This window comes from Ictidomys tridecemlineatus, chromosome 4, assembly GCF_052094955.1.
Source record: "Ictidomys tridecemlineatus isolate mIctTri1 chromosome 4, mIctTri1.hap1, whole genome shotgun sequence".
NCBI lineage: Eukaryota > Metazoa > Chordata > Mammalia > Rodentia > Sciuridae > Ictidomys > Ictidomys tridecemlineatus.
In genome coordinates, this window is record NC_135480.1 from 8,816,235 (window position 1) to 8,831,928 (window position 15,694).

Here is a 15,694-nt window from a genome sequence, read left to right on the forward strand (position 1 = left end):
TTCCCGCCCGGGCTCGCCACGCCTCCGGCTGCGCGTCGGGCATCGCCCACACGCTCGGTGTTGGCTTCCTCGCGTCTCCACGCGCCCCTCCTTCACCTCAGTTTTCTTCTAGAGCCCAGGCCCCGCCCGTATCCCGCCTACCGGGCCTGGTTCGCCAGGCCCCAGCCCGCTCCTCCCCGCTCCTCGCCTCTGCCCCCCCTGCTGATTTTCTGCTGAAGGCTGAAGCTCCATGTTGTCCCCTCAGCGAGCGGTAGCGGCTGCCTCGAGAGGAGCAGGTGAGGCCGCCACTTGCCCCCGACCCGCCCTGTGGTCACCCCGCCGCCCTCCCTCCTAAGGCTCGGAGGAGACTGCCTTCTAGTCCCGGGGCTGCGACCTCGCGCCTGCCGTCGTCCCTACGCTTCGCGCGTTTGGCGCCCGGGGCTCCTTGCGTGGCCCGTGGGGCGGCGCCTTCCTCAGCCTTGTCCTAGGAGCGGCCGCCCTGGCGCGGGTAGTCTGCTGCCCCTCGGCGCGGGCGCGGCGGCCTGCCGGTTCCGGGGGTCCCCGGGCGGCGTCCGTCGGCTCCAGCCTGCCGCGCCCTGCGCTGCGCTGGGCCGCGCGCTCGGGGCGGCTGCCCGCTCGGTGCCTGAGCGCCCGCAGGCTCCCGGGCCGGGACTCTGGGGCCGAGAGGCTCTGGCCCGGTTAACGGGCCGGGAGGGTTCGGGGTTTCTTAAAGCGGAGGGCTGCCAAGTGTCCTTAGAATTGGACGTTTTGTTTTCATCCTAACGACCTTGAGGCACTGACAAGTATTGGGAAAAGTTGGTTTTCAACCCTCTTATCGCCGTAAAGGAGATAAAAGAAAGGGCCTAAATTGACTCAGTAAGTTCTTTGAGTACGTTGGGTACCGTGCGCTGTTCTTGTGCTTCCCGAAGACGCAGAACTCGGCGACGGAATTAAAGCCAAATAGGGTGTCAGCCCAAACTCACGACTGCAGTTTCGCCTGTCATCATACCTAGCTTTGCTCCTGTTTAATGTGTGTGCACCTGAAATCGCCAGAAGTTTCAGTTGCGAAATCTAAAGGCAAAGGCGTCAAGAATAGTGAAGCATCTTTTAATAAGTTCCATTCCTCAAATTTGAATAGGAAGTGGAATGTTTTGTGAAAGGCAACTAAAACGGTGCGATTCCCCATTTTGGCTAATTTTAGAATTAAGAAGCAGATTTAAGAAGTAGAATCTACGGTGTTCTAATATGTGTCAAGTATTTAGCATTGTAAGATACATACTGGGAATTCGTGTGGTTTTAACACCAGCAAAGGAAATATTTGGTTGGAGGGGCTCTCTGCATAACAAAGTATTAGGCTGGGCCAGCACTTTATCTTATAAGCTATGGTTTATCTCATGTAATTTTCATAAAATTAAGAAAAATAATAGAGGGTAGATGTGATGTTGTGTACTACCATTTTTCTTAGTTTTCAGAAAATAAGGCTTATTTATTTTCTTTTGCTGTACTAGGAACCCAGGGTTTTGCCTATGTGAGGCAAGCCCTCTAGCCCCTAGGGCTTAAACTAGGCTTAAAGCAAAAATAAATTTTTAAATAGTTTAAACATTTAAGTTCTTTTTTTTTCCTCCCCTTCTATTTTAGATGTCAATCACAGGGAAAAAGTTATACACACTAATTATTTAAAATGAAATAATAGAGAATTGGGTGAACAAGAAATATGAAGTTCTCTGCACTTCCCCAGTTCCCCAACATATGAACAGTTTAGTCACACATTCTTTTTTCAGATTTTTATAGACTACGCTAGGCAACCCTAGTTGTGTGTGAACTTGTTTGAGAGCTGGTTTAGAACTGACCTATAATGATTGGCATGCCTGTTAAAGTTCTTTATGTCCTTGTATTCTGTATTGAGAAAGTGTTCAAGTAACACAACTGAATTTAAAGTTTGCCTGAATTTTAAAACATTTTTCTGAGTTTTCTTTGATATTTTTGGAGCATATTATCTAAACACCAAGAGGAAAAGTGAGAGAAATCTCTTTATTTTTCATTTTTAAAAATCAATTTATTTATTTTACAGTACAGTACATTTTTGACATATTGTACACAAATGGAGCAAAACTTCTCATTCCTTTGACTGTACATGGTTCAGAGTCACTCCAGAGTGTAATCATACATGTATATAGGATAATAATGTCTGTCACTTTCTACTGTTCTTCCCATCCCCACAACCCCACCCCTCCCCTTAGAAATCTTTTATTTAAAAAAATCTTTGAGTTGCCTTACAGACCTTCTGTACACTAGAATTATCCAGTGGCTTAAAACAATCAATCAAAACCAAAATCTTCCGATTCTTGAGTACCACTCATAAATTCTGATTTAATTCATTCAGGGACCAAGCAACAGTTAAAATTTCTCCAGTAATTCTATTTTGCATAGTACTTTATTTTTATTTTTTGGTACTGAGATTGAACTCAGGGGCACTTAACCATTGAGCAACATTCCCAGCTTTTTTATTTTGAGGGTCTCTTAAGTTGCTGAGGTTGGCTTTGAACTCGATATCGTCCCACCTCAGCCTCCCAAGTTGCTTGGATTGCAGATGTATGCTACCGTGCCAGTTGCATAGTCGTGTTTAATCAAGTTTTCCTATAGGTAGTTACTTACATTTGAATTATTTCGTTGTTTTTTTAGAAAACAGAGTTTATTAATTGTCAATGTGTATTTTGAAGAGTTGTTTTCTGTGCAAATTTCTAAAAAATGCCTTTTAATTGCATGCATCTAAAAAATATCTTTATTATATTTACTTATTTGTGGTGCTGAGGATCGAACCCAGTGCCTCACAAGAGCTCTGCCACTGAGCCACAACCCCAGCCCCTACTTGCATACATTTTGATTGTTAGAACATGTTAGATGTATTTGACAGCTGAAGTATATTATGAATTAAAAAATTGTTGGGCTGGGGATGTGGCTCAAGCAGTAGCGTGCTCGCCTGGCATGCATGCGGTCTGGGTTTGATCCTCAGCACCACATACAAACAAAGATGTTGTGTCCGCTGAAAACTAAAAAATAAATATTAAAAAAAAAACTCTCTCTCTCTCTCTCTCTCTTTAAAAAAAAAAGATTGTCATTACTGATATAGTAGGCTGTTAAACAGAGCAGTGGAGTAAGCATATTTATGCCCTAAAATGATAAATATGAGCCAACTAAGTATTGTCAATTAATTAAGAAAGCCTTGTTAACTGGAACATTGCTAATTAAAACCTTTGGGTAACTAGATTGATTTTGGTGCTGTTCCTATGTTTAGGAAAGAGACAAAATTACTTTTGAATTTATTCTGTTGAAATGTTTTTTCTCCACCTGTGGTATAGCCTGTTAGTCTTTTTATTTATTTATTTATAATATTTTGAGACAGGAGTCTTTCTTTCTTTTTTTGGGGGGGGGGTACTAGGGATTGAACTCATGGGCTCTCAACCACTGAGCCACATCCCCAGCCCTCTTTTGTATTTTATTTAGAGATAGGGTGTCAGTGAGTTGCTTAGTGCCTTGCAGTTGCTGAGACCGGCTTTGAACCTGCAATCCTCTGAGACAGGAGTCTTTCCATGTTGCCCAGGCTGGCTGTGAAATTCTGAATCGATGGGATCCTCTTGCCTCAGTGTCCTCAGCATCATCCACCCAGCTTCTGCCATCATTTTTAGATTTAGCCCTATTCCTGCATTCTCCATGTCAATAATGTTTAATCATAGTTGATCTTCATAAATCCTTGAAGCACTACAGAATTCCTTGGGCAGGACAATGGTAAATGCTTGCAATTCCAACTATGAGGGACATTGAGGCAGGAAGATTACAAGTTTAAGGCCAGCATGGGCAATTTAGCCAGACCTTGTCTCAAAAAAAGGAAAAAAAAAACTTAGAATTCTTTTTTTTTTTTAAATATCCTTTTAGTTGTAGATGGACACATTTATTTTATTTTATTTATTTTTATGTGGTATTAGAGATTCTTTTTTTAAATTGATTTTATTATTATTTTTTAAATACATGACAACAGAATGCATTACAATCCTTATTGTGCATATAGAGCACAATTTTTCGTATGTCTGTATATAAAGTATGTTCACGTCAATTTATGCCATTATACATGTACTTTTTTTTGCATTATAATTCTTAATACACAGATATGCTACAATTTTTCATACAGATTCTTAATCAAAAGAAAATCTGGGGTGGGGATATAGCTCAGTTGGTAGAGTGCTTGCCTTGTATTCACTAGGCCTTGGGTTTGATCTCCAGCACCACCAAAAAAAAATCTGGGCCAGGTGTGGTGCTACATGCCTATAATCCCAATGACTTGGGAGGCTGAGGCAGGAGGATCATGAGTTCAAAGCTGATCTGAGCAAAAGCAAGGCACTAAGCAACTCAGTGAGACCCTGTCTGTAAATAAAGTACAAAATAGGGCTTGGTATGTGGCTCAGTAGTCGAGTGCCCCCCCCCCCCGCGCCTCCCCCCCCAAAAAAGAAAAGAAAATCTGGTTATCTTCAGCATTCTACACTAAGGCACAAAGTTTTTTTTATTGGTGCTTTATAACTATACATAACAGATTTGTTGTTACATATTCAGATATGCATACAGTATAATAGTGTAATTTGGTCCGTTTAATACCTAATACCTCCCCTTTTCTTTCCATTCTTCCTTCCCCTGGGGCACAAAGGTTTTCTACAACAGAAGAATTGGAAAAAAACCTTCTTAGCCCTTTAGTTAATTAGAATATAAAATTTCCCCATTATTTTGGCTTATTGGGTTTTTACTAGTATTTCACAGAAACAACCTTATATATGTTTCTACTATCACATTCATTGCCTTAAGCCAGTGGAATATATTGCCCCACCCGTTGCCCTAGCACCAGTTCTAAAGTTGGGAGAGGGCTTAGTATACTTATCCTTGCATATGATATGTTTTCTTTGGCTTTGTGAATCAGGAACTTTTAACAACTTCCAGTAAAGACAAGGCAAAAAAAATGGTATGCCTCTGTTTTGGGGTGTGTTGCTCTTGCCCTTTAGAGAATGTGGTATTTTAAAAGGAGACTGGAAAACTCAGGTCATAACTCAACCGTGAGTCACACAATATGCTCAGTTAAGTGTTCTGTAGCTTTGGTTCCTTTGCTTTTAAGAATTCTCTGGACAGGGCTGTGGCTGTGGTTCAGCGGTAGAGCACTTGTTTCGCATGTGTGAGGCCCTGAGTTCAATCCTCAGCACCACATAAATAAAATAAAAAGGTATTATGTCTACCTACAACTAAAAAAAATTTTTAAAAAAAGAATTCTCTGGACAGTAAAGATGAGTACTGAGGCTGGTTTTATACTAGTGATTCTTTTTTTTTTTTAATTTTTAATATTTATTGTTCAGTTCTCGGCGGACACAACATCTTTGTTGGTATGTGGTGCTGAGGATCGAACCGGGTCGCACGCATGCCAGGCGAGCGCGCTACCGCTTGAGCCACGTCCCCAGCCCCTATACTAGTGATTCTTAAACCAGGGTGATTTTTGTTCCCTTGGAACTTTAAAAAATGGCTGGAGATGCTTTTGGGTCTCACAAATAGGAACACTGCTGGTTTCTAGTGGGTATAAGTAAGGAATGCTAAGTATCCTATAGGGTGTTGGATGTGTGCCCCTGCTCCAGCAAAGAATTACCCAGTCCCAAATGTCAGTAGTGCTGAGGTTGAGAAATCTTGATATACGCTGTCTCTTCACTATTGAATTAATTGACTAATTTCTGTGTGTGTGTGTGTGTGTGTGTGTGTGTGTTTATGTATGTATGTATGTTGGGGATCAAACCTGGGACCTTGCACAAGTTAAGCAAGTGTTTTACCACAGAGGCATTCCCCCAGCCCTGACTTTTCTGATAGCAATAATAACTGCTTTCAATTAACTAATTTAATTCAGTTTGTCAGAGGGGCTTCTTAAATATTTGAGGGGCATTTAAACCTTTCCCCATAAAGTTTTTATCATAGAACTTATCTCCTAGAATTTATGTATTTTGTGAGACTGAAAAGTTCACCCATGATTTAGCATCACTTTTTTTCAACCTATGCAGCTCCTTTGTATGTGCGTATGTGTGTAGGGGATTAAACACAGAGTGTTATACTACCACTTAGCTGTACCTCCAGCCCTCTTTTTTTTTTTTTAAAGGACTATAATTTTAGGAAAAGTTATCCTTTCATGTGTACAATGGTGTGTAATTATTATAGAGATTATTTGAACAGGTGTATGAAACTTATTTATTAGTCTGGATTAAGGTGTTGTGCCAAAATCAAAGGACAAATTAGTATTATATAAATAGGAAAAAGGTTGTAGTTTTTACTTAAGTTGTTAGAATGCTTTCTAATTATTCAAATATTTTCAGTATTTTCTATGTATTTGAAATGATGTCTGGTACAATATTTTTTAAAAATTTCTAAAATTTAGTTGTAAATGGACACAATACCTTTATTTTATTTATTTATTTTTTTGTGGTGCTGAGAATTGAACCCACTGCCTCACACATATTAGGTAAGCGCTCTACCATTCAGCCACAACTCCAGGCTCTGATACAGTATCGATATGAGTTATTTAAAGCAATCAGAATTGGCAATATAATATAGTATTTCTGCTGTTCAACATTTTCTAAAACATTTTTTTGTTTTGTTTTGTTTTTGTTTTTGATGGTGCTGGGGATTGAGCCTAGGGCTTTGTGCATGCCAGGCAAGTACTTTACCACAGAACCACATCCTGTCCCATAAAATGTAGGTTTTAAGTTGTGTTATATGTATACGGCTGAAAGGTGTGACTATAGAAAAGACAGATCTTTATAGTTGTAAAAATGTCACATTTGGGGGTTGGGGATATAGCTCAGTTGGTAGAGTACTTGCCTTGCATGCATAAGGCCCTGGGTTCAATCCCCAGCACCACCACCACACACACATAAAGGTCACACTTGTTATCCATAATCTTGTAAGTGCATGTAGTGTAGTATTAACTGTTGTCTCAGTGTGCAGATGTAGACTTTGGAAATAATTGCTTCTCTAAAGGGAGAAGGCACATAGGTTGCTACTGAAAGATACTGTCTCTGGAGACTAGATGAAATCTCCAGATATTAAAATTCTTGAGAAGTGAGAGTAATTTAACTGCACTAAGTGGGGCCCTCCCCCAAATGCCAGAACAAAACCCACAACTCCAAAACCTTCTGTAAATTACTGAGCAGGTTACTTTAATGTTTTTGGGAACATAAATTTTGGGTTACTGTTTAGCCAGTCCTGTAAAATTTAAATTAAGTGGAAGAATCAATAGGTTTCCTAGCAAGCTTGGCCAGTTTAGTTATTCGGGAAATTAAATATCTTCTGCCTGATTTTCATAGTGGAAATGCAGACAGAGAAGTTAAGTGATTTCCTCATATTGCTATAGTCAGTGTAGAACAAGGTCCAGAATTCTGTTCTTACTGTTAGGGAAGGCTTTTCTCTCCGTACCTACTGCCTCATTAGAATAATAGCTTTTGCTAAAACTGAACTAAAATCATGGAAAAAATATTGGGATTTGGTGATGGATTACCTATAGGGAGATAGAACTGGGAAAATACATAGGCTTTGAGAAATTTGAGAGAAGTGGAGTAACTGAGGATTCATTCTGACAGTACTAAATGTAGTCTGGTGAAATGTTAGCACTGAAAAAGTTTTGAAAGTTGAAGCATTTGACTCATTTTATTGATGAGATTGAAGACCAGTCATGCCCAGGATCACATAAGCTGTTAGTAGAAGAACTGGAACAGGAACTTGTTTCCTGATTCTTAGGTCCATGTATTTCCTCATATTCCTCCTGAGAATGAGGTGAGTGGAACATCCAGGTAATCGTACTTTAGGCAATTGTGCATTTGTACTACATGGAAGTTAGAGAGCTAATGAAATTGTGTCATCAAAATAGAGGGTATAGTTGAAATTATAAGAATAAAGAGCTCATTGAGGGCTGAGGTTGTGGCTCAATGGTAAAGTGCTTGCCTATCATGTGTGAGGCACTGGGATCCATCCTCAGCACCACATTAAAAATAGATAAATAAAATAAAGGCATTGTGTCAATCTACCAAAAAAAAAAAAAAAAAAAAACAACTCATTGAGGGAGTGAGAATTTTAAGAGATGACCAGAGGGTTGGTGTATATCCACTGGAGGCTGAACAAGGAAAAGAACTAGTGAAAGAAGATGAAGAGTCTGGAAGAAAACTAGGGATATGCTTGTCACTGAATCCAAAGGTTTTAAGTTATAGAACTGGTGGCGTTTGTGTTTTGTCATAGAGGGGTAGAATTGACCGAGAATCAGGAGGGCCATTGGCTTTGGCAAGAGAGGTCGTTGAAAACTAGAGAATAGTATCAAAAGATTGAGAGGAAAGTTATATTGCAAGGTGTTAAGGGAATGGGTAGATAACAAGTGGATGAAGGCATACCTTCAAGGACTTTGACCACAAAGGCAAGGAGAATGGGAGGGACAAGGAAAGACACCGCTTTTTATTGAAGTGCTTTACATGTATTATTGGGTTTATGTTTACACTCCTGGGAAACATTTTTCCTATGTTAGATAATGGGGCCGAATGACAATTTCTCTGATTCCCTAAGAGCTCCCAGTTTGTTTGATCAATCTTCATTACAATATTGTAATACTATAATGAGTAGAATAGTAGTATGTGCAATATTTCAGTGGAAACAGGAATGTGGAAAGAAGAAACTGTTTATTGAGTTCCTATTATGTGTCAGGCACTGTGCTTTGAGATGGGTATTAGATTTATAAATGGATAAAAATTGGTTAGAAATTTCTCCATATTCATATACTTACATTCTAAGTGGTGGAGTTTGTTTATTCCACAAATATTTATAAATGGCCCACTGCATGTGGGAACTGTTCTGAGAACTTGTTGATATAGCATTTAACAAAAGAGATAAAAATTCTGGCCCAATAGGGCTACATTCTAGAAAGGAGAAATTCAAGATTCAGCCTTTTCCTGTCCTAATTCCAGAATCTTGTTTTTTCTTTTTAATATACCATGTAAATTGTTAGGGTCTGAGAGGATAGGGTAGGGTGATTAGGACAAAAGGGAAGGCTTCTTCTGAAGGTGAGTATTGAAGGATGAGTAAGTATTTACTTGCTGTCAAGGGGAGCATTCCAGGCCATTAAAACAAATGATTAAATAGGTTGTTCATTTGAAACTTGGAAGCAGGGCTGGTTGGTACCTGAGGATAGATGGACTTTTATGAACTGTGGATTAACCCAGGGTCTTACATGTGCAAGGCAAGCAATCTCCCATTCAGCTACACTCCCAGCCCTTTCTTTTTGAGACAGTCTCTGCTAAATTGCCCAGGTTGGACTTGAGCTTGTGATCCTCTTGCCTTATCCTCCTGAATTACTGAGATTACAGGTGTGCACCATCATGCCCAGCTTTAATCCTTGACTTTCTCCTAATAGGAAGACCAAAGAGAATAAATTTTCCTGGGAGGACAAAGAGATTGAAGAATTAGAGGAAATAAGAAGACAGTGGGAGAATGGTGAAAGGCTGGGCAGGGGTTATAGCTCAGTGGTGAGGTGCTTGCCTAGCATGTGTGAGGCACTGGGTTCAATTCTCAGCACCACATATAATAAATAAACAAAAATTCCATCAAAATTAAAAGAAACAAAAAAGAATGGTGAAAAGCTTCAACTTGAAGGATGGAGATTTTAGTTTTGAGCCATCCATCCACAGTTGCTGTTGTATATGTTATATATGTATTATAATGAAGTAGAAGATTCAGTCTTAAGGAATGTAATGACATCATCAAAGGAACACCTGGGCTCTGTGACTTGGATAATCAACTGAACAGCAAAGTTGGAAGGTGACATGATTAGGGGAGAGGGTTTGATAAAGGCTCTAAGAGATTGGGGCATCTGAAATATGAGGATTAGCAAAGGACCTTTATTTGATATTTGAAGAGAGATGAGTGGAAATGAAATTTTTACTTGGAAGATTAGTAATATAGTTTTGTTGACTACAGAAAGCAAGAGGGAGAGATGGTGTTTTGAAAAGTGAGGATCACTCCAGCTCCCTGAACTAAACACAGCCTGTGCTTCTTTATTCTTGGGTATTGTAGGAAACAAGAGAGGAAAGACTGTCTTCAGCTGGGCATGGTGGTATACCCCTTTAGTCCCAGCTACCTAGTGGCTGGTTTCTAGGGTTGTACCTGAAGGAGCCACCAAATAAGTGATTTAAGTAAGACAGACATTTGTTTTTTATTCTTTTAAGAGTGAACCAGTATGGCAGCTCCACTGTACAAAGTCCTAGGCCCTGCCTGTCCTATTACTTCAGTATTTTAGGGTGTTGCTTGGCATCTACTGGTCCAGGATGACTCACTCCTACTTGTACATTCAGACAGCTAAAGGGGAAAAATGCCTGCCCTGGAAGTTTCCTATGTCATTTCCCATTGGCCAGAACTTAAGTCACATGGTCATATTCCAGCTACAAGTTTGCTTAGAAATTTGTTTCTTTTGGGTAGTTATATGCCTGGCTAAAAATCTGTTACAAAGTAGAAGAAGGATATGAATATTAGGGGAATGACCAGCCATCTCTGCCACAATCAGAACTTAGTTTTGTACTTCTTTGAATACTGCATGGTACTTAGCACTGTGCCTTATCCATAAGGTATAAATAATTTATCCTTATTTTAATTTATTTTTAAAATTATTTTTTTTTGGTGGTACTGGGGATTGAACTACTCTACTCTACCTTTGAGTTGCATCCTCCATCCTTCTTTATTTTGAGACAGGGACCCTCTAAATTGTCCAGGTTGGCCTTAAACTTGTGATCCTCTTGCCTCAGCCTGAGTCACTGGGATTACAGGCAAGTGCCACTGTGCCTGACTGATAAATTCTTGATTTCTTTTAGGTTTTGGATTTATCTGTTACTTGGCATTATGAACCCTAAAAGGTTATCCACAGAAATTCTATCCAGGGAGGACAAGTGTTAATATATATTTCTTACCACTATAGCATATTTTTATCTATATTTATAAATTGTTTTCTCATAGTCTACAAAGAAATAAAAAGTGAGAAGAACCCTTTTGTTGCTGACATTGCTAGTATAAAAAGTGAGCGGTTCCAGGAGCTTAAAGGGTAGAGCCTGAGATTCAAGCCGATTTGTATGCTTTGCATGCTCTAACCATGTGACCTTCAGTGCCTTTCAAATGAAAGCCATTTGGAACATATTTGTGATTTGGGTCATACCTGCCTATATAATATGCTTTACTAAAAATGTGTCCTTAAATCTGAATTGATCTATTCTTTAGACTTAGCCTCCCTCTAAGCAACAATCTATTGAATTGCTGGTGTGGTGTTTTCTAATATAATTAAGATATATAATTATTATCGAATGTCCTTTTGAACTACCTAAAAAAATCTTTACTATAAGAGGCAAGTATAGAGAACTAGGTAGAGCTTTGCCTATTCTCTAGCCTCACTGGAAGTGTTTTTGTTTTTGTTTTTTTTAGTTGTAGATGACACAGTACCTTTGTTTTATTGTAATTTCTTTTTATGTGGTGCTGAGGATTGAACCCAATGCCTCACACAATGCCAGGCAATCGCTCTACCACTGAGCCACCATCCCACCCCTCACTGGCAATTTTTGTAAACTTTCCATAAATCCACAATTACTAAATGGCTTTGAATTTCAAAGCAAATTTCTTTATGCTTTCAACTCTGGTAGAGAAAGTACTTGTTAATTCTTACTTTTCAACTATAGAATTAATAGCCCCTGAAATGTTGACAGTTATTGAGAATGATCTGCAAGTTGGATGAGGTATCACATGCCTGTAATCCTGGTGACTCTGGAGGCTGAGGCAGGAAGGTGGCAAGTTCCAGGACAGCCTGGGCAACTTAGTGAGACCCCATCTCAAAATAAAATAAAAAGTCTGGAATGTAGCTCAGTAGTAGAGTGCCACTGGATTTAATCCCCACTACTGTACCCCCTCCCCAAAAATCTGCAAAATAGCCACATGAAAAGATCTTTTTCCAACTTATCTCTGGGACCTGTTGTGCAAGATACTAAAGCTTTTTTAAGCCTTAGTTTCCTCGTTTTTATAATGGGACATATTATTTACCTCATAGGGTTTTTCTGAAGATTAAATGACATATATAGAAGGTTTTGCAGTGGCAGATGACACCCTTTGATGGACATTTGTGTTATTTCCACTTTTGGGCAACTTTGAGTTAGGCTGATGTGAACATTCTTATTCAAGCTTTCTAGGCTTGAATTCTGGATCCTAGGATATGTTTAATTTTAGTATGCACTGGCAGTTTCCCAAAATGCCTGTACTATTTTATACTCCCATTAGAATGTATGAGAATTCCAGTTGTTCCATATCTTCTCCCTTAGTTGATATTGTCATACTTGAAAATTTTTAGCTGTTCTGCTAGGCAGGATGTGATTTTATGCGGGAAGCCATCGTGAAATGTGTGAAGACCTGTTTCAGCATGGTGGCCACTGAGGGGGTAGATCTGGGTATTGGGAACCTCCTGTGGCAGTCCCATTGGGTAAGATTGCCCAAATGTAAGCAAGCAAACCGTCCTCTCCCCCAAGTTCTGCTAAGAGGTCTCATGCAGTATTGGAGAGGGACGTGACCTGCTAGGGACCCAGCAGCATACTTGCCCCCACCTGTTTTGGTGAAGAACTTTCTATAGAATTTCTTTGATGTGTCCTGATATAAATAAAGTAAGCATAGGCTTCCTTCTGGACCCATCTGGTCAGCTTTGCCTATCGCTGTTCTGGCTTTGATACTGTACTTTTCTGTGTTCTGTGGTTATTTTATGGTACTACTTTGCAAGTGCTCTATGGTACTACTTTTCTTAGCTTCTATTTCTCAGCCAGTCCATCCCTCTGGAAGGAAACCCTTTCCTTCCCCTGCGCAGGACGTGGGCAAGAGTTTTAATTTTCATCTCCTTGATAAGTAATGATTTTGACCATTGGGTATCCCTTTTTTTTTTTTTTTTTTGGTGAAACTCCTGTTCATAGTCTTTCCCCATTATTATTATTTTTAAAAAATGGACTGTCTTTTTCTTATAGAGTTACTGATTCTGGATGTGAGTCCTTTGAAAATAGATATTGTGAATATTTTCTCCTTGTCTATGGCTTTTACTCATTTATTGGAATTTTTTAATGGACATTCTTCATTTTAATGAAGTCTAAATTTGTTGTTTTTTATTTTTAGTGTTTTGGGTACTGGGGATTGAATTCGGGTTTCCGACCACTGAGCCACATCCCCAGCCCTATTTGGTATTTTATTTTGAGACAGGGTCTCACGGAGTTGCTTAATACCTCACTGTTGCTAAGGCTAACTTTGAACTCAAGATCCTGCTGCCTCGGCGTCCCAGACCTCTGGGATTGTAGGTGTGCACCACCTCACCTGGCTTGTTTTTCACTTTTTATGATTAGTATATTTGTGCCCTGTTTAAGAAGTTTTTGCTCTTTCCATGTTAAAATGTATTAAGCTCCGTGTGGTGGTGCAAACCTGGAATCTCAGTGAGCACGGAGGCTAGGATAGGAGATCCCAAGTTCCAGTCGAGCCTGAGCAACTTAGTGAAACTTTATCTCAAAAAAAAAAAAAAAAAAAAAGCTTGGGATGTGGCTCAAGCGGTAGCGCGCTCCCCTGGCATGCATGTGGCCCGGGTTCAATCCTCAGCACCACATACAAACAAAGATGTTGTGTCCGCCGAAAACTAAAAAATAAATATTAAAAAATTCTCTCTCTCTCTCACTCTCACTCTCTCTTTAAAAAAAAAAAAAAAAGGACTGGGGATGGGGATGTAGCTAGGTAGTAGAATACCACTGGGTTCAATCCGTAGTACGGTAAATAATAACTTTTATATGTATACATGTTGTCTATATGTATGTTTATATTTGCGTATGTATGTGTGTTTAAAAGAGTTTAAAACTAATATTTTTTCACAACGTTAACGTAGGTGATGCCATGGAAAGCGGAAAGCCTGGTCCAGTGCAAGTTGTTTTGGTTCAGAAAGAGCAGCATTCCTTTGAGCTAGAAGAAAAAGCCTTGGCTAGCATTCTTCTGCAGGACCATATCCGAGATCTCGATGTCGTGGTTGTGTCAGTGGCTGGTGCCTTCCGAAAGGGCAAATCCTTCATTCTGGATTTTATGCTGCGATACTTATATTCTCAGGTAAGGGATAATTAGTTTATCCCATATGATGAGAAATGAGACTTTTATGTCCAAAAAAGCAAAATAAGCTCTTGAATTATCCTTGAAGTGTAAAATTACTTGTTTTCGATTTAATTGAGGCCCAGGCTGTGCTACAGGCTATGCTTGTATTCCCAGCAACTCTGGAGGTTGAGGCTAAGGATCACAAGTTCTAGGTCAGCCTCAGCAATTTAGTCTTAGGTTGCTTAGATCTTGTTTCACACACATACAAAAAAAAAAACGTCCGGGACTGTGACTCAGTGGTAAAAGGTTCCTGAGTTCAATCTCTGGTTACTCCTGTCCCCCTCCCCCGAAAAAAAAAAAGATTTAGTGGAGGGGTCTTGGGTATAGCTCAGTAATAGAGTGTTTGCCTTGTATCTATGAGGTAAGGTCTTGGGTTTGATCTCCAGTAATGAATGGGGAAAAAAATGGCAAATTAATGGAAATGTCTTATTTCTCCTTTAGAAGGAAGGTGGCCATTCAAATTGGTTGGGTGACCCAGAAGAACCATTAACAGGATTTTCATGGCGAGGAGGCTCTGACCCAGAAACCACTGGGATTCAGATCTGGAGTGATGTTTTCACTGTGGAGAAGCCAGGTGGGAAGAAGGTAAGGATGAAAACAAAAAAACAAAAAGAAAAGAAAAACAACAAAAAAGTGAACTTTAAGTATACTGTGTTAATTCATTTAAAAAATACTATTTTTAATCAAAGTGTTGTAAGTGTATGGTTTAAAAATAACATGTGGACATAATGTGTAAAAGTTCAACTACATGATTCTTCTGTAAGGTTTCTAACAGGAAGTAGCTGTCAATGTGTTGTTCTTCCCTCTCCCAGTTTTCACTTTCTAGAGGCTTTGCTTTCACTATTAAGAATGTTACCTCTATTTTTTACTTCTTGTCCCTGTTCATGTCATGAGTGGCACATACCTGCTACCATTGTTGTGAGAACTGATTAGTGAGATAGCCTGGAGAAGGTGGGCATTCACTCCCCAGCCCTAGTAAGCTTCCCATCTGGTGGCATCCATACCTAATAAGCTGCAGTTGCAGAGTCTCTTCACAACTTATATGATTGGGAGAGCAGGTCTTGTATTTCTTACACTGACTTTATACCATTCCTTGTTTTTAGCCCTATGCCTTCGTAGCTGTTTGTGCCTGAGTCTTTCCAGACTCAGAAGATTTCACATCCCCTTTCTGGTTGTTCAGTTTCAACCTTTCCCTAATCTAAGTTCTAATTTAGGATTGGGAGCTGAAGAGTTGATACACAATTTTTTTGTTTTTGTTTTTGGGTACTGGGGGTTGGACCCAGTTACGCTTTTCTACTGAGCCATATTCCTAGCCTTATTTTTTTTGGTGGTACTAGGGATTGAACCCAGGGCCTTGTGCATGAAAGTCAAGCATGTTACCAGCTTAGCTATATTCCCAACCCCCCATTCCTAGACTTTAAATTTTTTTTTTTTTTTAATTTTCATACAGCGTCTCACTAAGTTGCTTAGGGCTTTG

General features: G+C 39.7%; 1 protein-coding gene and 1 non-coding gene across 3 annotated transcripts in view; both read left to right on the forward strand.

Moving 5' to 3' along the window:
- Positions 1-15,694, forward strand: part of Atl3 (atlastin GTPase 3) — a 60,021-nt gene that overhangs the window by 193 nt on the left and 44,134 nt on the right. Inside the window, exons 1-3 of one of the 2 annotated variants that reach the window (XM_005333528.5) lie at positions 38-275; positions 13,961-14,175; positions 14,659-14,802. In XM_005333528.5, coding sequence (XP_005333585.1) covers positions 230-275; positions 13,961-14,175; positions 14,659-14,802 — 405 coding nt within the window. In that variant the 5' untranslated portion in view covers positions 38-229. Of the gene's footprint in view, positions 1-37; positions 276-13,960; positions 14,176-14,658; positions 14,803-15,694 lie in introns of those variants that run through there. The other variant, XM_013362033.4, reaches the window with a different exon arrangement.
- On the forward strand, positions 6,840-6,912 carry Trnaa-ugc (transfer RNA alanine (anticodon UGC)). The gene has a single exon. It is a non-coding gene; the product is annotated as a tRNA-Ala (tRNA).